Raw genomic sequence first — 21,845 nt, 5'->3', positions numbered from 1 at the left:
GCCAAAGCACTCATGAAAACTACATTTAAAATACCAGTTAAGTAGTGCAGAGCTCTATGGTTAGTTGATGCCATTGGTAGTTAATTGTGTTCAAGAGCAGACTGGAGCACATTCCCTCTTCTGTCTCCTTTAATTTATAACTCAGTATATTCGGTAACAGATGAAGTCAGTTTTCTTTCTGGTGTTGGCTATAACCTATACTTTCCTATAGACCAGAAAAATGTTTGGGAATGAACTAAAAAGTGCGATATAGCAACAGCATCACATTAAAAAAATAATCTGAAAAGCTGTTGTAAATCTTTCAGTAATATTATCCATGATGAAAAATGGGTCCACAAACAGTCATGAACCACATCTGAATCAAGACAGCTATGTGTGTAAAGGTGACAGGAGGAATTTAGGATAATTCTGACTGCCTCAACCTTAAAAGTCCTTTATAAAAAAATAACACAATGTTTACATATAAATATATGTTTCCACATAGTATCCTGCAACAGATACCGTAAATCTGAAAAAGATAAGTGAAAAAATAGTTATGAAAAAAGTTAATATTTATGCTTAGTTGTACAATTGGTCATGAAACTAACATGAAAAGAACTGGCTCTAGTCGAGCTTCTATGAATAACAAAACAAGTAGGAAAAAAACATGTTGTGTATTTCATAAAACACAAGAAACATCCTATACCACTCAGTCACAGACACATGTGATTGTTTCTAAGATCCAGAAAATATTGGAATTTAAATTTCACTGCCTACCTGCAGCAAAGATCACTAGTAAAATATGTTACTAATAAACATCCGAGATTCTTGATTTAACTTTACATCCTACCACAAAAAGATTTAAGTTGTAGTTAATTGTTTCCTTGGTTGTTTTACAGATACCTCTCTTTGACACAGAGTGTCATTTCAGAAATTGTGTAAATTTAGCAGCTTATTTCAAGACACAGTCTTTGAAAATTATGGCAATTGCACACAAAAGGCCATGCTGTGTAATTAGTACTGCAATGAGAGAAGATGGAAACAATGGCCTCAGTTTCATTACTACTGTGCAAACAATTAAACAGGTCCTGGCTGAGAAATTAAACACACACTGTACATTAGCAGGTTAGTCATGTATCAGTCATTTGGACTGAAGAGACAGCTTATGTTGTGTTCAGTCACAACTACCAAAGAAGGTGAGAGCTTAGTTAAGTATTCTTCCTATCAATAGTAATAATAATTTAAACTATTCTTCCTTTGGTCAAAATACTTTGGTATCTCAGAAGTCATCCATAATTATACAACTTGAAATTAAGACCACTTGTAAAATGCAATTGCAAGACATGAAGAAAAGTTTTATTTTAGATAAGGCACAAATAAGTCCGTTCCTGAATTAATTGTGTCAGCATTCTCAAGTGCTAATCTTTTTCTGATAATTTGTACCAACAAATCTCCTATATTATTCTGCTAGATCTGTGCTATCATTTATTCATATGATTAATATAATGGACAATAATGTTACTGTAACATCTGTTCCACTTTTTAATCTCTCATGGATATATTAAATAGGTGAACTTTAAAGAACATACAAGCTTCACAATACAAAAGATAGTGGACAATACTGCAACATGGCACTACCACAAATAAAGCAGGTAATGAATACAAACTGTTAACAAGTCACTCTCTCTTGGCTGGAAATAATTTGTTGTAAGCACCAGATGTGGCCTGTAATTAACCATCAAACTATGGCGACTATGTCTGAAAGGCCTGTTAACAGTGCACTACCACACAAATTACAATCGTCTTAACATTGCCTTGCAAATCCTTGCAGTACTTATTCAGTCTTTGATGAGCAGAACTTAAAAATCATAGCTTTAGATAAACAATTTTACTTGGTTCTTATTTTTATTTTTATTTTCATTCTCCCTACCTTTTATCACTGTGGCCTCCCCAAAAAAACGTTTTTCTTTGAAGGTCCACTGATTTCTCATTTGCTCTGTCCTGAATCAAGACAACACGCATTCAGTTTTAGTATGAAACACACATCTTGTTCAATGACGCATCCTCCCTGTCAGTGGATCCACATCAAATCGACATTAGGTCTCCGTAAAGTTCTTAAGCAAGCAGAACTACTCAATTCTACTACAAACCAGCTAGTTATTTTGTAATGGACTGCTTATCAGAAATATGCACATTACTATTTCTTGTATTATGATAATGTTCAGTGTACATGTACAATGAAAATGTAATTGTTATGATGAAATATGATTCCACTTCACAAAAATGGTCTAGTTTGGCACTTGTTAAGAGCCAAAATGAATACTAAAATATTGAGATGAACAGTGAATTTCCGATAAGAAAAGTTTCAAATAACTACCAAGGACAGATAAAATACTGGCACAAATACTGCATAAAATTCTGACTACATGAAAAAAAATAAATTCATTATTTTTGAAGAACTGTTCCCACTGGAAGGTAGCGCTGCAGCCTTCAATGCTTGTAAATCAGTCAAATGGCATTCAGTAAGCAGAAATTCAATTGCAATTTTTTATGTTACACAGCCATATACTGAACACTTTCCTTTCTGAAACAATTGTAGGAAGCTGTTCCCTCTCTAGACAAAAAAAGGGAACCCTGCCATCTGGCTCTGAAGACCATGCAATAGTCGACTGACTGCAATAACATTTATTTACCACGTGATCACCACTGCTAAGTAAATCATATGGTTGGCTTCCACTCCCTTGTCACCAAAACACTGATTCCATAGCAAGACATTTATATTACACCAAGAAACTATCAGAACATGATCTGAGCACAACAACGTATCATATTTTTGTTATATACACTCAAAATAATGCAAAATAAATTTCAAGATACTCGAGTGCAAAAATGTTGACTTACAATAAATAGTCACACCAATACATTTCTAGTCATTAAAGGGTGGGATAAAAACACTAGGCACATTTTAAAAAAAAGGTCTGGTAAAATTATGTATGACAGACACATCACAATATCTATATCCACTTTTGGTTGACTTCATAGGAAAATTACGCAAACAAGATTAATCTTATGAACATTAATGAATTTGAGACTATAAAAGAGAGCAACATATGGCAATTTTTTGTCCTGTGGGGTATTTGCTACTTCACTGAAGATTAATACGTACCGTCCCAAAAATAAAAATTAATTTTCTAATTGAAAGTTGTCTACAATGAATCATGAAAGATCTTCAACATGCCTCTCTCCATTCCTAATCACAAATATCATGCAATAAATTTCTCAAATGCTGCCACCAGTAAAATTTCCATTCAACTTAAAATATATTTTCAAAAATTGAATTCATTCCAAGTGTCATTCTTCTTCCTCCCTCCCTTGTTCCTCCTGCACCCTTTACAGTCAGGAAGTTCTGAAGCTTTATTCAGATCAGAGGAATTCTTATTTTAACCATGGATTTTTGGGGATATGATACTTAACTTGTACTGAGTAACTGAACGATGGACTTATTTCAGTGAAGAATAAATAATAAAACTCAATTTCGTCTTATATATGAAGCTATTCTGTCATTGACCTGCAGCAGTTTAAGACAACAGCTGGAGTTTAGAAATATGTCACTTGTATTCTAGAAATTAGGTGATGGACACAAAGGTTATGGTACTGTCATTCAATGGTTGCTAGTGCAAGCTATACAGTGAATTTTAGTCATGTGTTAATTTGTCTAACCACATGATCTCTCCAAGTTTGTTCCCAGATATATCTTGTTTCATTCTAGACAAGCTTATTATCACTCCACTACATTTCCTGAAACAACACAACTTTACACAAAGTTGTGCATTCATTAAAGTTTTTCCACCTTTTGAAAGGTGAATACTAGGATGGGAGCTGTACAGTCCAAAATACATTATAAACTTAAAGTGTGACCATACCTAAAACAAAAGCATACTTCCTGAAAATTACTGAGTAAAATAAATTAAAACAGCAGCTGGTAGCAGTATTTGTGATCTTTAATGCGTAGCTCATACATCGTACAGTACCCCAATAGGATACTTCAGTGTCATGAGATTACTAATAAATAGTCTTTTCAATATGGGGAATGATTCTGGCAGTGAAAATTATCGCTCACAGAGAAATGGAACACTCAATTCACTTTTTCCTTCATAAATTGTCTTCCATACTATTTTAAATAAGTTCAACATGAAAAATATATTTTTATATCTAAAATACTTTGTAATTAATATAAATTACTTGCTTAAAACTAAATTATTTGTGGGAATATGTACATGTTACTCACTCCAAATTTCAGTCAGAGACAAACAGATTCAGTCAAACATTCCTCTGAAAGAGCATTGACATGAAATTTAATGCATTTGGAAATTTAATGCATTTAGAAACAACTTTCAGTTTTTAATACAGAATGTGTACTGTATTAGGACTGAATTCTATGGTTGAAACCCCATTTAACACATGCTGCATGGCTTCTGAAGGGACAAATTGCAGTGCCGGCTCTTTGTTCTTTTAAAACTCCAGTACAAGTTTCCTCATAACCACTAACTGGCTGTGAATAGATCCATTTTACTTTACATAAATAATAGTGTGTGCAAAATCCAGTTTCACACAACTGCAGTGTGCTAACATTATTCAACGCCATGTTATCTGTCTCTTAATGTTATATGAGATCCACCAATACAAGCAATAATATGTACACAGTGTGCAAATGGTGGTACACAGTACCAAATATATGTTTGCACTAGAAAAAGGGTAACATTAAATATGTGCAAACAATACAAAAAACAGACAGTGACTATACTGTAACAGACCTATCATATCGGACAGGTATCAACACCAGTGACAAGTAATCACAACTTGCCATTCAAGACAGCTGTAGCATATGTCATAATACCCACAACCATACAGGATGCAGTTTTCATGCAAACATAGCACACCAGACACACAGGACGAGAGCTAATGCTATTCACCCAACAGCGCTTGCGCCTTAACAGTTAATCTCCGCAAGCGTCCACGGGAACTCACGCCGGCGCCGGTGTGCACCCACTGCTATTTGGCAAAAAGAGCCCGTGCTCTAGGAGTCAGCTTACGAACTCGTCCTCTGCTACTGACACTAACAGCAGGTGTGTGATCTGAGCTCTCTGCACCACTGTCTTCAGCATAATGTGCAGAAGAGACGGCTCGCCGCCTCGGGCGTCGCACAGCTGGAGTTCGCAATGAGGGTCGCAAGTTCCGCACTCCGTCTGTACCCTCACTGCTTCCTCCATCACTTTTAGCAGCATCATTAAGATAACGCCGCTTGTGAGGTCGCGTCGATCTCCGGGGCTCGACGCGGTCATCACTGTCATCAGTTTCTTCTCGGTAGTGCTGGGAACGTCTGGACACTTTCCGTGCAGTCCTGATCGGTACACTAGCACTTTCACTGTCACTGTCACCACCTTGTCCACGATCACTCAACTGGTCCTGGTAGTGTACTCTCTGGCGCCCCCGGTTACGTGTACGTACTGATCTAACACTTGTTGTTGCAGCTACAACACGATAATCATCATCAGAATCTGTAGGATGCATTCTCTTCTTCCCTCTTGTCTGAATTCTTGTTTTAGTAATACGGAGACTTGCAAGTTTCCTAGATGACTGGCTACTAGTGCTGCTACTACTTCTGTTAATGTTGTTATTTTTCCTATCATTTTTTGTTTTCTTCTTCTTACTACTAGCAGTACTTGTGCTAGCAGTGTTACTTTTATTAGTGCTGCCACTGCTACTAGAGCTACTAGCAGTACTGTTGGTGCTGCCATTACTGCTACTGCTACTGCTGCTGTCATTTTTGGTGCTACTTCCACCGCTGCTGCTGCTGCTGCTGCTACTACTGCTGCTGCTGCTGCTGCTGCTACTGCTGCCGCCGCCGCCGCCGCCGCCGCCGCCGCCGCCACCGCCAACACCAGCGGCACCACCTCCGCCTCCGCCACCGCTACCACTACCACTGCTACTATTGCTCTTGCTTCTACTTCTGCTCTCACTATCTGATTCACTTCCAGTTTTAACATTCTGGAAATTTATTTTCAAACGTATTGCAGGATGAGATGAAGATTTACTGCGTATATGTCCATTTGTGACAGCCTCTCCACCTATAAGAAATCATCAGCTTTAAACTACTGCAACCATAACGCACTGTAATATTTAAGTAAAATGTCTATACACACAGCAACATAAAAAATAACAATTTTCTTTATGTTGATACCAAAGTAACTGACCTGAGAAAGGCACTTCACAGCTAGTAATCAAATACTGAGGATTTAAGAGCAAATGGTAACCAGTGGGGGAAGGAGAAGTTGAAGAACAAACATGTGTGAGTGCAGGAAGAAGAGAAAGAGAGGGAGAGGGCAGGGGGGGTGGAGGAGAGGAGGGGTGCGGGGGGGGGGGGGACAGAGGAGGGGCACGGGGTGGGGGGGGGGCACGGGGGGTGGGGGGTGGGGAGGGGCACGGGGGGGGGGGAGAGAGGAGGGGCACAGGGGGGGGAGGAGGGGCACGGGGGGGAGGGGGAGAGAGGAGGGGCACAGGGGGGGGAGGAGGGGCACGGGGGGGGAGAGGAGGGGCGCGGGGGGGGGGGCGAGAGAGGAGGGGCGCGGGGGGGGGCGAGAGAGGAGGGGCGCGGGGGCCAGAGAGGAGGGGCGTGGGGGGAGAGAGGAGGGGCGTGGGGGCCAGAGAGGAGGGGCGCGGGGGGGAGAGAGGAGGGGCATGGGGGGAGGAGAGAGGAGGGGCGTGGGGGGAGGGGTGAGAAGGGGCGTGGGGGGTGGGGGAGAGGAGGAGCGCATGGGGTGGAGAGGAATAGTAGGGTGTGGGTGAGAGAACAGGCAAAGGACAGGGTGGTGTGATGAGAGGCAGATGACAGGGAGAGTGGATGTGTGGCAGGGAGTGATAGTCAGGTGTGTGGGAGGGATGATGAGAGTGGGGGATGGAAGAGGACATGTGAGGGGCAAGGGAGAACTGAGGCCAGGGGAGAGGAGAGGTGGTGTGATGGGCAGAGGAGATCAGCGCGGTTGGGGGGGGGGGGGGAGGGGAGAGTGTGAGATGCGAGTGGTATTACTTAGTAATGAATAACTATAACATCCTGTCATGTTTAAGTGCCATTTATGTTAGAAGTAGAGCGACGCCTTCAAAATTGAAATAATACAAGGGTGTTCAATAAGTAATGCAACACACTTTTTTTCTTGGCCAGTTTTGGTTGAAAAATGTGGAATTTTTTGTTGGACTGGCTCATCAGGTCTCATGAAGTTCCAAAAGGTGGCAGCACTATACACAGTCTTCAAAATAGCATGTGTATAGGGGGGTGATTTCCAAGATGAGAGCTGTCATTGAGGTTCTTCTGGTGGAAAACCAGAGCATTACAGGTATTCATAGACACTTGCAGAATGTCTATGGATACCTGGCAGTGAACAAAAGTACAGTGAGTTGTTGGGTGAAACATCTGTCATTATTACAGCAAAGTCGCGCAAAACCTGTCCGATCTCCCGAATGCCTGCCAGGAGCACACCGCTGCGACTCCTGCAATGTTGGCACATTCAAACACTTTCATCTGAGGCAATCAATAGATCACAGTTGAACACCTTGCTGCACAACTGGATTCCTCTGTTAGTAGTGCCAACACACTTGTCCACCAATTGGGGTGCTCTAAGGGGTGTGCCCACTGGGTTTTCAGCCACCTAATGGAAGACAATAACGAGCACTGCACTGTTCTTCCTCATCCACCCACAGATCTTGCACCTTCCAGTTTCCATCTGTTCGGCCCAATGAAGGATGCACTTGGTGGGAAGAAGTGGATGGATGATAGGGAGGTTACTGATGCAGCAAGACATTGGTTCCAACATTGGTCAGTAGAGTGGTACCATGCAAGCATACAGGCCCTCTCAGTACAGTGGTGTATGGCAGTCGCATTAAGTAGAGATAATGTTGAAAAATACGGTTTTGTAGCCAAAGGAGTGAGGAATAGTATGGTTTATTGCAATCCTGAATAAAACTAAACTGCTTTCAGAAAAAAAGTGTTGCATTACTTATTTAATGCCCCTTGTATCTATATGAAACATTACACGAACAGTCTCTTCTCAGGAATAGAAATGACATCATATGCATGGCTTGAACTAAGCTTTCCTGTTTCTACCATACAAGTTCAATTAATATACCTTGAGGCTTTTTATGGGCAGCTGCTTTTCTTGTTATTGGCTTTTTAACTTTTTCTTCCACTTCACTCCCTGTATCACTATCTTCACTGTCATTGTTTAGCTCCCTTGAGGTGCCTAAAACATTTAGAAGTATATACAGAAGCAGTTCACATAAAGTAATGGAATAACTTTTTATAGTACTGTAAGAACTGAATTAAATATTCTCACTAAAATGACTTAGTAATCACATGCATAATATTTATGTAATCAGTCATAATTGATCAGAAGGGCAATAAACTGGTCTAACTGTACACTGGGAAATAATACCCTGCAAGAGAAGTCATCATCCAGAATTTTCTTTTAGCTGGTTATGTTATAGCAATCTACGTCTAATGTAACATTACAATCTATGAATGTTCAAAATACAAATTTGTGTAATTAGATTATAACAGGGAGGTCAGTTGATATCATTCTCACAAATAGTCAAACATGGCTCTACAAACTGTATAAAAATTATTTTTCTTCCTAACCATTTTGGCGTCATCTAAATGAATAACAGAGGGCAGAGGACAGAGAAGGGAGGGGGGTGAGAAGTTGGATGGCAGCAGCTTTAACACTGCACAAAGAAGCCCAATGGAGCATAACAGACTAAAATTTACATGGTTGCAACAACAGTGAACAGAACATGAACAGCAACCTATACATTGAAAGTAATGTTTGGATTCCATTTCAGTTATGAATTTGTGAATTGGGCCACACCCCTCACCTGCAATGCAACTAAAGAACTAGGTGTACATCTGGATGTTCTGTGAGAATCATAAAATTGTTGACAGCAATATATATCAAATATCTGACTTACTGCTTTACCTCCACAGAGATCATTTTAATTCAGTTTTCTTTAGAATGATCGAAGTACGTCAAATGCTCCTACTAGTGCCTGTATTCAAGTAATGCAGTCCTATGCAATCTGTCAGTAGTCCTGCACCAGACCACGGTTAAAATGGTGTATGCCGATTTAACGCTGCCATAATCAGCCAAGGGCCCAAGCAGGACTGCTGCCCTTTTTCTACATCTACGTGATTACTCTGCTATTCACAATAAAGTGCCTGGCAGAGGGTTCAATGAACCACCTTCAAGCTGTCTCTCTAACGTTCCACTCTCTAACAGGGAGAGGGAAAAACAAACACTTAAATTTTTCTGTGCGAGCCCTGATTTCTCTTATTTTATCATGATGATCATTTCTCCCTATGTAGGTGGGTGCCAACAGAATGTTTTCAGAATCGGAGGGGAAAACTGGTGATTGAAATCTCATGAGAAGATCCTGTCGCAACGAAAAATGCCTTTGTTTTAATGATTGCCACTCCCATTCATTTATCATGTCTGTGGCACTATCTTCTCTATTTCAAGATAATACCAAATGAACTGCCTTCTTTGAACTTTTCGATGTCATCCGTCAGTCCCACCTGATGCGGATCCCACAACACATAGCAATAATCCAGAATAGGGTGGACAAGGATGGTGTTAAGAGTCTCCTAAGTATTTAATTGAATATACAGCCTTCAAATTTGTGTGACTTATTGCATAATTGAAATTTAGTGGATGTCTCTCAGTACTCATGTGAATAACTTCACACTTTTCTTTGTCCAGGGTCAATTGCCACTTTTCGCACCATACAAATATTTTATGTAAGTCATTTTGCAATTGGTTTTGGTCATCTAATGACTTTACAAGATGGTAAATGACAGCATCATCTGCAAACAATCTAAGAAAGCTACTCAGATTGTCTCCTATGTCATTAATATAGATCAGGTACAATAGAGGGTCTATAACACTTCCTTGGGGAATGCTGGATATTACTTCTGTTTTACTTGATGACTTTCCTTCTATTACTACGAACTGTGACCTTTTGACAGGAAATCACGAATCCAGTCACACAACTGAGGCAATATTCCACAAGCACGCAGTTTGGTTAGAAGATGCTTGTGAGGAATGGAGTCTAAAGCCTTTTATTCCACATATGAAACAGTGTACGGGTATTCGAAATATTGTTGGACGTCAGATAGAAAATTGCTGTGACATGTGAATGGGAAGATCAATGTTTGGTGCAAAAACTGGCAAAATGACTCAACATGTCATGCATGTAACCAGATGGAAATATGAAATATTGTTTGATTAGACCACTGTGAAGACATTACTGGACTATCAAAACTATCAAATATTAGGTTATCTATTGGGAGAGATTTAATGGCGAAAAAATCACATAAATATAGCTGTAGGGAAGACAGATGGCACACTGACATTAACTGGAATAATAATAAATAAATCCACAATGGATGTTTTAATAACTGAAAACTCTGAATCTTTTCCATCATGACTCTGATGAATATTCCTCCAAGAACTGTTTATGCTCAATTCTTGGTCTAACTTGTTACATAATTTAATAAATGTTGTTGCCCAAAGTGAGGGTCACAACAGGTGAACATTTGTCCCAGTAAACAATGGGTACCATCCAGTAGTCTGAAATATTAATACGTTGAAATAAAATGGGGGAGGGGGTGAGGGAGAGGTATCTCTATACTTATATCCAAGTGTCATAACAATCTTCTTCTCATGCATCATTTTATAAAGGGATAGGAAAGGAGAGAAATGCTACTAAAACATTATACACCCTACTTGTTTTACAAACAGAAACATGTGTTTATTGTTGCAATTCATTATTTTCCTCTTCTTTTTTATAAGACAAATATTTATATACTTGTTGCGGATAATGGCCATAACTTACTACATACCCTCTTTCACACATGCCGCAGTGACTTGTGGAGTACTGACATAGATGTAGATGTGAATTACATCATTGAACAGAATTTGTTGTAATATTAGTTACTGTGGCTTTTCAAATTTTATGAACACTCACTTTTCAATAGCAAAAGTCAATTGTCCTCTACATTAATTTAAAAACTGTCACAACATTTTTTATAGATGGAAAAGGTTATTAAACAACTGCCTTTATTAAAAAGTACAAATGAGTGTCTACCTGTAGCGTACTACTGGTACAATATCATTTAAGGAATCACAGGTTCTCAGCGTACTATATGGTTAAGAAACTACTGAATACTTACCAGCCCCATTCACAGCTTTCAAACAGTTTGTCGCTCTACGTGTTGTCACACCTGTAACAGGTCTGAGTGGTTTTATTTCCAGAGTTTCTCTTTTCTCTGACAATTCACGCCGTCTTGCTGACTTCCAGTTTAATATTATTGTTTCCATATGTACTTCAAACATTGCTGATAAACGAACAGTCATGCAGTATATCTGAAAATATGAAATGATGTAGTTCAACTAAATGAAAGCGTATTTCAACAGAAGTATGAAACTGTATTATAAGGGAGAAAATCGAAACAGTTCCAGACAACTTCAAAATCAATTGGAAAACAAGAGAGGAGCACGTACCTAAAAAATGTAAATAACAAACAGTACAGGTGCTGCATCATCCAAACACATGTAAACAAACAAGACTGAGAACTTGGTTAGATTTTGGACAAATCCTATGCATAGGATAGGAATGTGAGAGGACAGACAGCAAATGCACATGACAGTAATGTGACACTGGCACCAGTCAGCTCAATCTGGTAGCAAGAAAGGGGAATTGTGCACAGTGCCCGATGATCTGTAAGAATGGATTGGGAGAGACACACTGATTAGAGGAGGGTTACATTACAGGGAAGAAGGTGTGTATGCAGGATGACAACATGGCGTCCGGTACAATTGTTTATAGTGAGAAAGTGAACAAAAGTTATAGTTGTGTGGTGAAAAATGGAACATACATAAATTATAACAGTGAAATAGTGAAGCTAAATGAACGTGTATCAAGCCTGCAATTAATTGTAGATGTACTAAGGCGGGACATTGCGCATTTAGAAAATGAAAATGCCGAACTGAAAAAGGCGCGTAATATCCCGATCGCCAAAGCAAGTAAAACACGGAACTGGGAGCACAGGACTAGCATGATCACAGAAGAAAGAAGCGAAAAGGTGATAAATACAACGAATGGAACGAACCGCGGCAATAAAAGCAGTTTCAGTGTCCTACCCACAATAAACGAGTGCTCTGAAGTGGATATAGGCCTAAAGGCAGAAACAACAAGGCAACATATCTTTACTAGACCAAAAAGGGTTGGTCGTGTGAAACTCAGTGACTGTAGAATTACTGTGGTAACAAAAAACCGTTTTCATGCACTAGATTCAGATATAAATGTGGAATCCACGGAAAACTGTGATGACGACAACAACACGCCGAATCTATATAGTGACAAGCACATGAGCAGAAACTTCCGCAATAAACGTGAAGACAAACTCAAAGTGAAAATATTCTCTGATAGCCATGGATGTGAGATCGCAAAAATACTACGTTACAGTCATTGTATACAAGCAACTAGTATTGTCAAACCAGGTGCACCCATCCAAGAACTCGTTAGAAACATAGAAACTGAAAATGATCGTCATATTGTCGTCATAGCAGGAGCCAATAATGTATATAAAAACGACCTCCACAGTGCAACACGAAACCTTAAAGCAATACTAAATTCAACAGGAGAGAAATCAGTTTTTGTAGTCGGAATTCCACATAGGCATGACCTTTCGGAATGGTCATGTGTGAACGTGGAAATCATAAAAGCAAACAGGCAATACTCAAAGATTTGCAGGGCCTACCAAAATGCATATTTTATAAGTATGGACTCCTTGCAAAGAGACTGTTACACGAGACATGGCATGCACCTTAATAACAGAGGCAAGAAGATTCTGTGCCAAAACATCAGCATGATACTGAAAGCATCTGACAACCAAGAAGTAATTGCTGCTCTTCCAGTTCCTTGCTTGATGCAAGCAGAGCCTGAAGAAATGGTTACTTCTATTTCAGCAGTAGAAGTAGAGGTGGAAGCAGCAATTGTACCTACACACATAACAAATGCTGCAGCAGCAATACCTACCACACTTCATCAACAGGATTCAACAGCAGCAGAAGATGAAGCAACATCCAAATATCCACTGTCACCAGTTGCCACAACAATGCCTACAGCAGCAGCAGAAGTACCTATCAACTTCAGCAGCAAGATTCAACAGCAGCAGCAGAAGAAGAAGCAACCACCTTATCTCCTCAGTCACCAGATGCCACAACAGTGCCTCCAGACACCATAACAGCAGTTTCATCAATTTCTCTAGTAGGAGGGAAGAGTAGGTATACAACAGTAGATGTGCTACCACTCCAAGTGAACAATTTTTTAGTAAAAGGCAACAAGAGGCAGAAATCCAAAAGATAAGCCCTGAAAAACGTTTGAAAACCAATCACCATAGTGTTCAGTGTGTAAGCAATAAGAGTATGGATCTTAAAATATGTTACCGTAACGTTCAAGGACTGAAAGATAAAGAACTTATCATAAATGAGTTTGGACTTGATAACCAGTTTGATATTTTTTGTCTGAGTGAACACTGGGCTAATGAGAATGAACTTGCAGTTGCCAAATTTGACAATTTTAGTATAGTAAATAGCTACTGTAGGAAAAAGCACATTAGAGTTGGTGTGGCAATTTATTCCAACCAGTCACTCAATTGTACAATAACCAAACTAGACCTAAATTCCTTGAGTGATGAACAGCACTTTGAAGTTACGGGTATAATCATTAATAGTCATAAGCTAATAGTAGTATCCATGTACAGATCACCAAAGGGAAGCATTAACATATTTTTAGAAAAAATGGACATGCTATTGAGTGAATTAAGTAATATTAAATGGCTAAATTATGATATTGCAATAGGAGGTGATTCGAATGCTGATTTTGATGTTACTAAATGTAAGGGTAGTGTTGCAGATCTGGAAAACTTGCGAAGACAATACAATTTACATCATGTTAATAACAGGCCCACAAGAAACAAAGCATGTTTAGATAACATCTTTGCATGTGTTTTCAGTGGTCTTGAAGTTTACAAAGTTGTAGTGTTCCCATTCTCTGACCATGACTCCGTATCTCTAAATTATGCATGTAAAATTCCCCTCAATAGGAGCAATGCAAACAGACCTGTCCCAACAGTTGTGATTACCAGACCCATAACTGAGGATAAAATTAACACATTTCGTAATTCCCTTGCTGACAGAGACTGGTTTAGCCATTGTAGTGTCGATGGACATTACACATCAAGTAATGATCTGCCAGCCAAAATAATATTTGATAGATTTTTTAATGCATTCTTGACCCTATTTAACCATAGTATTCCCATAAAGAAAATCAAAATAATGGACAGCAGCCACAAATCCAGATCTCAAAACAGACAAAATACACTCCTGGAAATAGAAAAAAGAACACATTGACACCGGTGTGTCAGACCCACCATACTTGCTCCGGACACTGCGAGAGGGCTGTACAAGCAATGATCACACGCACGGCACAGCGGACACACCAGAAACCGCGGTGTTGGCCGTCGAATGGCGCTAGCTGCGCAGCATTTGTGCACCGCCGCCGTCAGTGTCAGCCAGTTTGCCGTGGCATACGGAGCTCCATCGCAGTCTTTAACACTGGTAGCATGCCGCGACAGCGTGGACGTGAACCGTATGTGCAGTTGACGGACTTTGAGCGAGGGCGTATAGTGGGCATGCGGGAGGCCGGGTGGACGTACCGCCGAATTGCTCAACACGTGGGGCGTGAGGTCTCCACAGTACATCGATGTTGTCGCCAGTGGTCGGCGGAAGGTGCACGTGCCTGTCGACCTGGGATCGGACCACAGCGACGCACGGATGCACGCCAAGACCATAGGATCCTACGCAGTGCCGTAGGGGACCGCACCGCCACTTCCCAGCAAATTAGGGACACTGTTGCTCCTGGGGTATCGGCGAGGACCATTCGCAACAGTCTCCATGAAGCTGGGCTACGGTCCCGCACACCGTTAGGCCGTCTTCCGCTCACACCCCAACATCGCGCAGCCCGCCTCCAGTGGTGTCGCGACAGGCGTGAATGGAGGGATGAATGGAGACGTGTCGTCTTCAGCGATGAGAGTCGCTTCTGCCTTGGTGCCAATGATGGTCGTATGCGTGTTTGGCGCCGTGCAGGTGAGCGCCACAATCAGGACTGCATACGACCGAGGCACACAGGGCCAACACCCGGCATCATGGTGTGGGGAGCGATCTCCTACACTGGCCGTACACCACTGGTGATCGTCGAGGGGACACTGAATAGTGCACAGTACATCCAAACCGTCATCGAACCCATCGTTCTACCATTCCTAGACCGGCAAGGGAACTTGCTGTTCCAACAGGACAATGCAGGTCCGCATGTATCCCGTGCCACCCAACGTGCTCTAGAAGGTGTAAGTCAACTACCCTGGCCAGCAAGATCTCCGGATCTGTCCCCCATTGAGCATGTTTGGGACTGGATGAAGCGTCGTCTCACGCGGTCTGCACGTCCAGCACGAACGCTGGTCCAACTGAGGCGCCAGGTGGAAATGGCATGGCAAGCCGTTCCACAGGACTACATCCAGCATCTCTACGATCGTCTCCATGGGAGAATAGCAGCCTGCATTGCTGCGAAAGGTGGATATACACTGTACTAGTGCCGACATTGTGCATGCTCTGTTGCCTGTGTCTATGTGCCTGTGGTTCTGTCAGTGTGATCATGTGATGTATCTGACTCCAGGAATGTGGCAATAAAGTTTCCCCTTCCTGGGACAATGAATTCACGGTGCTCTTATTTCAATTTCCAGGAGTGTATATGGTACACTAAACAGCTGACAGATCTAAAGAAACAAGTTTTGTTACTGTACAACATATACAATAGTATGAAGTCTGACTGTGCCAAATCAGCCTATGTGGAATGCAGGAATGAATACAAAAAAGCCATCCTGCAAGCCAAAAAAACCTACAATGCCAACAGCATACATAATTCCACCAATAAATGAAAAACCGCTTGGAAAGTAATTAACAGTGCTGCCAGACAAATTTAATATCCCACCACAAACACTCAATGAGTTTTTTATTAATTCAGTGAAAGAAATAGGAGACGCAATTATCAAACCAGACATTAGTCCATCAGAGTTACTCTCCCAAAATTGGGGTAGACAGCCACTAAATACAAGCATGGTAACCTTCTCCGAAGTATCGCCTAGATATGTACAAGGGGTCATAAAGCAACTGAAATCATCTGATACCTTAGATATATATGGCATATCATCCAACCTGCTAAAAAAAGTGTGTGACTGCATTCTCTACCCCTTAACCCATTGCATAAACAAGTGCTTACTTGAGGGATATTTTCCTGATGAGTTAAAACTGTCTAGGATCGTCCCAATATACAAAAAGGGATATAAAGACTCTCCATCTAGCTACAGGCCTACTTCAATAGTACCCACATTCTCTAAGGTAATAGAATGCATCATGTACCAACAATTATCATCTCACTTTGAGAATCTAGGAATAATTAATGCTACACAATACGGGTTTAGGAAGAATCTGTCGACCATTGATGCAATCAACACGGTAGTCAGTTACATCCTCAAAGTTTTTGAGAACAAAGGCTTTGCTCAGGTCTCATTCTGTGACTTAAGCAAGGCCTTCGACTGTGTTGAGCACATGCCACTACTAGAGAAACTAGAATTCTACGGCATCAAAGAAAACAGTCTCAGACTATTAAAAGCTTATCTCAACAACCGTAAACAGGTAGTTTGTGTTGGTAAGGAAATGTCAAACATAGAAAATGTTAAAGTAGGTGTGCCTCAGGGATCTGTACTGGGGCCCTTCCTGTTTCTGATAATGATCAATGACCTCCCCTCGTTTATTAGATCCACCACTGTATTGTATGCAGATGATACGACTTTTCTCCATAGCAGTAACAGTCTTAATGATCTTAAAACCTGTGCTGAAAATACACTCACTCATGCAGCGTATTGGTTCAGAGCAAATAGTTTCCTGCTAAATGAAAATAAAACTCAGCAGATAATCTTCACTCTAAGAGACAAGCCACTATCTGATGACCCTAGTTCTGTTAAATTCCTGGGAGTTTATTTAGACGAAAAGTTATCCTGGGGCCAACATGTAAACTATATTAGTAGTAAACTATCTAGAGTAATTTATTTATTAAGACAACTCAGACATTGTGTACCTGAAACATACATCAGATCATCTTATTTTGCATTTTTCCAGAGTATAATATCCTATGGCATTATCTTGTGGGGTAACTGTAGTCATATACATGACATCCTATTATTGCAGAAGAAAGCCATTAGGATAATTACAAATTCTTCACGTAAGGCTCACTGCAAACCCTTATTTACTAAACAAAAAATTATGACTGTAATAAACCTCTATATATACAATGTCTTAATCTTTACGAAGAAGAACCTACAAGATGTGAAACGTAGAGAAAATGTACATTGTTACAACACAAGAAGCATCAAACACATATACACGCCTTACCACAGACTATCAAAATCAATAAATAGCTATGAAGTCACAGGGCACAAGCTATTTAATAATCTGCCACATGCCATACAGGATCTTCCTGAACATACATTCAAAGAAAGACTGCATGAATGGTTTATTGCCCACCCGTTCTATGATATCAATGAATTCTTCAACTGTAAAATGCAGTAATCCAACAGATGACCCACTGTACATTTATTGTAATATAAGCTAAAATATTTCAGTAGTCAATACCTTATCACACTGTATTATAAATTGTAACTTCATTTGACGTTGTCAATTGCTGTAATGGCCTAAAGACAATAAAATCTTTATTATTATTATTATAGTGAAGTTGGGGTCCTGGGGCAGTGGTGAAGGTGGGTGTGGGAGGGAGGCTAGCAGAGATTGAGACACGGGATCAAAAGATGTGTTACAAGGACAATTTCAACTACATTATTCAGAGAAGTTAGTATATGGGGGGGAGATAGCAGAGGTTGTGAAGCCACTACTGAAACAGAGCATGTTGGGCTTGGCAGCATGTTCTGTCACTGCTCTCAGCCACTGAAACACTCCAATCCTTATGGTGACAAGAGCACTCACTCTCCAGTACAACAGCTATCCCTAATTTAATTGCTCACGTGCTCATGGCTCATGTACTAATTTGTCATATCTGTGTCATGGTTCGTGCTCTGTGTACTGGGACGTCAGATCACGTGACCAGAATCGCAGGGTAGGCAGGATAGAAATCACTTTCCGACTTGTTCGACACTTTTTTTCTGGTTTCGTTACAAAGGAATTTGACCTAGATATGTGTCAACTGAAAGAATCAATTACCATATACTGCCGTCACATGACACAAAGTAGGACCAGTGTAAAACTGAAAAAATCAGAAACTCATTCGGACATATATGTGATTTCAGGCTTTCTCGCTGTATTTCAGCTATGAATTCTTCACAGTTTATCAGGCGAGTGGCGTCGTCTTCTAGTCGCAATGTTTCAATGGATTGCGTATCCATATTCTTCGCCTGAAAATGATGGATATGCAGTCCATTGAAACGTTGTGACTAGAAGACGACGTCATTCGGAGATGTTAAGAATTACATAAAAATGGATTTTAATTTGCAGAATGTTATATGTTTATTCATTAAAAGTAGACATTTTCTTAAAGTGTGATCCATTAAAAGTGGGGAAGAATAACATTGTTCTTATGGGAGTTTCTCCCGGACCAACGGAAACGACCACTAAAAATAGGATTTCCTTAAAAAGTGAGTTTGTTAAATTGAGGCGTTGCTGTAGTTGACTTGGTGCCTTCTGAACATCAATGTATTTTCAGTTTTTTAAAACTTTTTAACGTTTTTAAACTGTCTCTGAAAACATTTTTGGCTACCTTTGTAACGCCACTGGCATCGCAGCCCTGTGTCGACAACTGTGATCGCCACATGATCACATAACAATCATAGTCACATTCCAAGATTTGAATTTTCAAATGAAATTAAAATATTGCATTGCTAAATGAAAATGAGACATTGTTATCCCCTAGATTTATGAACCCACTGACATTGTAGAGTTCATCTGTGGTGAATTCTGTCAGGGAGGGAGAACAAGATGTACAAGTTGCCCCTAGACCCTGAATGCAAGTAATTTATATTATTTAAATTTTACAAAGCGTCCACATATTTTGTCTGTCACCTTGCAGCTGATGCAACAAAAATCAATTTGTTCACACCAGAAAAGGCCGCAATGTCGTCAGCAAAGCTGCCTCGCTGATCGAATCACGTCGCGAGATCACCTGACTTTTAAGACTGAGGGCACTCAAAACCACAGCTGAAAAACATCTCTTGCTCATGTTCTGAGCTGCAGCCTACAGCAGACAGTTCCTTCACCTCTGAATTTTCCCTTCTCCTTTGGGATGGGTCTGGGACCACTGGAGTTGTTATCTCTCATCCACTGGCAATCCTAGCCAGGTAAACCCTATGAGTAAATAAACTGATACGGTTTCTTTTTCTAAACCTGAGTATCATACACTAATTACAAGCCCACACCATTTTTCAATCCTGATTACACCTCTGAGGGGTGCTTAGTCCTTCTGCCTCCCCCTCTAATTTTACCCTCATCTTTTGCACATTTCCTGTTATTGTCTTCTTCTTACCTCCAGAAGTAGTTTGCACATTTATTTGGAATTCTTCTTCATTTTTGAAATAAACACGTGGCAAAATGATAAACTTTGTATGAGAATACGGTTAACTTCACATTACAGTGTATGTGCACCAATAACTGATAAAGCAGGGCAGATTACAGATCAGGGCAACATCAACACACTTTGTCTACGATAGAACCACATGTGATAAAAGTAATACAGTGTTTGTGCAAGCCTTAGGATTGAGGGAAACTTTATTATAATTGTGAGTTATTTTGCATCAGACCATTCACAGATTCCATTCTATATTACATACAAGGCACATATTATAACTGTGTGAAGAACATAACTATTAATAATAAATTCATGTACTATATACGAGAATATATGATTGTTCATGTTTCTGCTAAACCAAGTTGATGATTTGGTAGAAATTCATACCTACCCTTGATTTATTATTAGTGTTGTAATTCTTGGAGTTAGAGAAAATGAGTCTCACATCTTTGGCAAATTCAAGAGGACTTTGGTAGTTTCCACCCAAAAGATCCTCTTTCACAGTTCTTAGATCCATAGGTGTATCAATGACTTGATAATAATCTGGATGCTCCAAAGCATCCACAGGTTCCCTAAACACAGAAAACAATAAAATCAGTAACGAATGCAAACAACCTGTCAGCAGGAAACAAACTAATGCAAGTTAGTTGCCTGGTTTAAAAGACTGTCATGAACAGTCCTGCATTCATGAGAGAACTAATTGTTAAGTATGGAATACTGTAGTTGCTTTTCTAAGTCATTTTTTTTAATTAACAATCTGAGTCTGATATAAATGTGTATTTGTACGTTTAGTATAGTGATATTAGTAACAAATATGTGACACACAATTGCTCTCTTTTATAATAATTATATCTCAACTGTGTCGGCCTGATAAGTGAAGTAATTTTAAATGTAAATTCCAAAGGCCACAAATTACAATCACATCTGTAGCTTGCAATGAGTTTTTGTGTTTCCTCATATACAGTGACATCATACAACTGTCCACACTTGGACACTGAAGTGGTTTTATCTGCTAAGTGTCAATATCTCTCAGGCCTGATGCTGCAGAATACTGTAGACGTTACAGCAATACAGGAGACCCACACCAAAGGAAGGACAATACAAATAATTACAGAAAGGGATGAATATATGAATATGTTCTGATTGGGCCGTAAATGATTAACAATATGGCATTGCAACATGTCAGGTTCCATCTTAATGATTGCAAAATAACTTATCAAGACAGGACAGCAAATGTTTTATTTTGACTGTAGAGACTGGCCACACCACTGCTGGAAATATTTACAAACCTCTGCAACTCAGCTGGCCAAACCTCTAAGATCCTTTAGTCGCCCAGTTGTGTATGTTGGTGATTTTAACATCCATAGTCATGTTTGGGGAGACCAGAAAGAAGACAATGATGGAAGTATTATAAATGAATGGATGGATGGATATGTATACTCTCCAGCTTGTATACAATGCTAAAGATACAGATACGTTCCCATCTGGTAGATGGCTAAAGCATTATTCTCCTGATTTGTGCATCATTTCTAAATCTGGAAACAACAATATGGCACAATGAAAGGTAACACAGCCAGAATAGGCCAACCATAATTAATTATGATACTAAAATTCCATTGCACACCCCTGTCCCTCAGCCTCGATGTAATTCTCACTTGTGAATTGGGAACCATCTCAGGAAGGTTTTCATAATACAGTTCAGTGGATTCCCCGGATTCCATTCAATTATCAACAAGTTTTGTGTGCAATTAAAGTTAATGCCAGGAAATACATTCACCGTTCGTTTCGGAAGTAGAAAATCCCCAGATGGTCTCAAGGACTTAATGAGTTATATGCAAAATGTAAAGATTCTCAAAATGACACAACAGTCGATGACCTCTTGAGAGCCCACAATTAGAACAGAAGAGACAAATGGCATAAAACAACAGTAGGACTGGACTTAATATATTCTAATCAGAAATCTTGGAATCTCATAAGAAAACATGACATAGGTCCAAAGTTGTCAAGCACAGTCACACATGTGAATGTCAATTCTGTTGCATCTACACTAATGAAGATTATGAAAACTACAA

General features: G+C 39.9%; 1 protein-coding gene across 1 annotated transcript in view; it reads right to left on the bottom strand.

The window, feature by feature from the left end:
• Positions 1–1,331: 1,331 nt before the first annotated feature.
• Positions 1,332–21,845, bottom strand: part of LOC124555464 (PH-interacting protein) — a 262,681-nt gene continuing 242,167 nt past the window's right edge. Inside the window, exons 25-28 of the mRNA XM_047129386.1 lie at positions 20,165–20,345; positions 11,258–11,450; positions 8,160–8,273; positions 1,332–6,107 (exon numbers count right to left, since the gene is read on the bottom strand). Of these exons, the coding sequence (XP_046985342.1) occupies positions 5,032–6,107; positions 8,160–8,273; positions 11,258–11,450; positions 20,165–20,345 (1,564 nt within the window). The 3' untranslated portion in view covers positions 1,332–5,031. The remainder of the gene's footprint in view (positions 6,108–8,159; positions 8,274–11,257; positions 11,451–20,164; positions 20,346–21,845) is intronic.

This window comes from Schistocerca americana, chromosome X, assembly GCF_021461395.2.
Source record: "Schistocerca americana isolate TAMUIC-IGC-003095 chromosome X, iqSchAmer2.1, whole genome shotgun sequence".
NCBI lineage: Eukaryota > Metazoa > Arthropoda > Insecta > Orthoptera > Acrididae > Schistocerca > Schistocerca americana.
The sequence above is the reverse complement of the archived record's forward strand: the minus strand, read 5'-3'. Positions and strand labels throughout refer to the sequence as shown.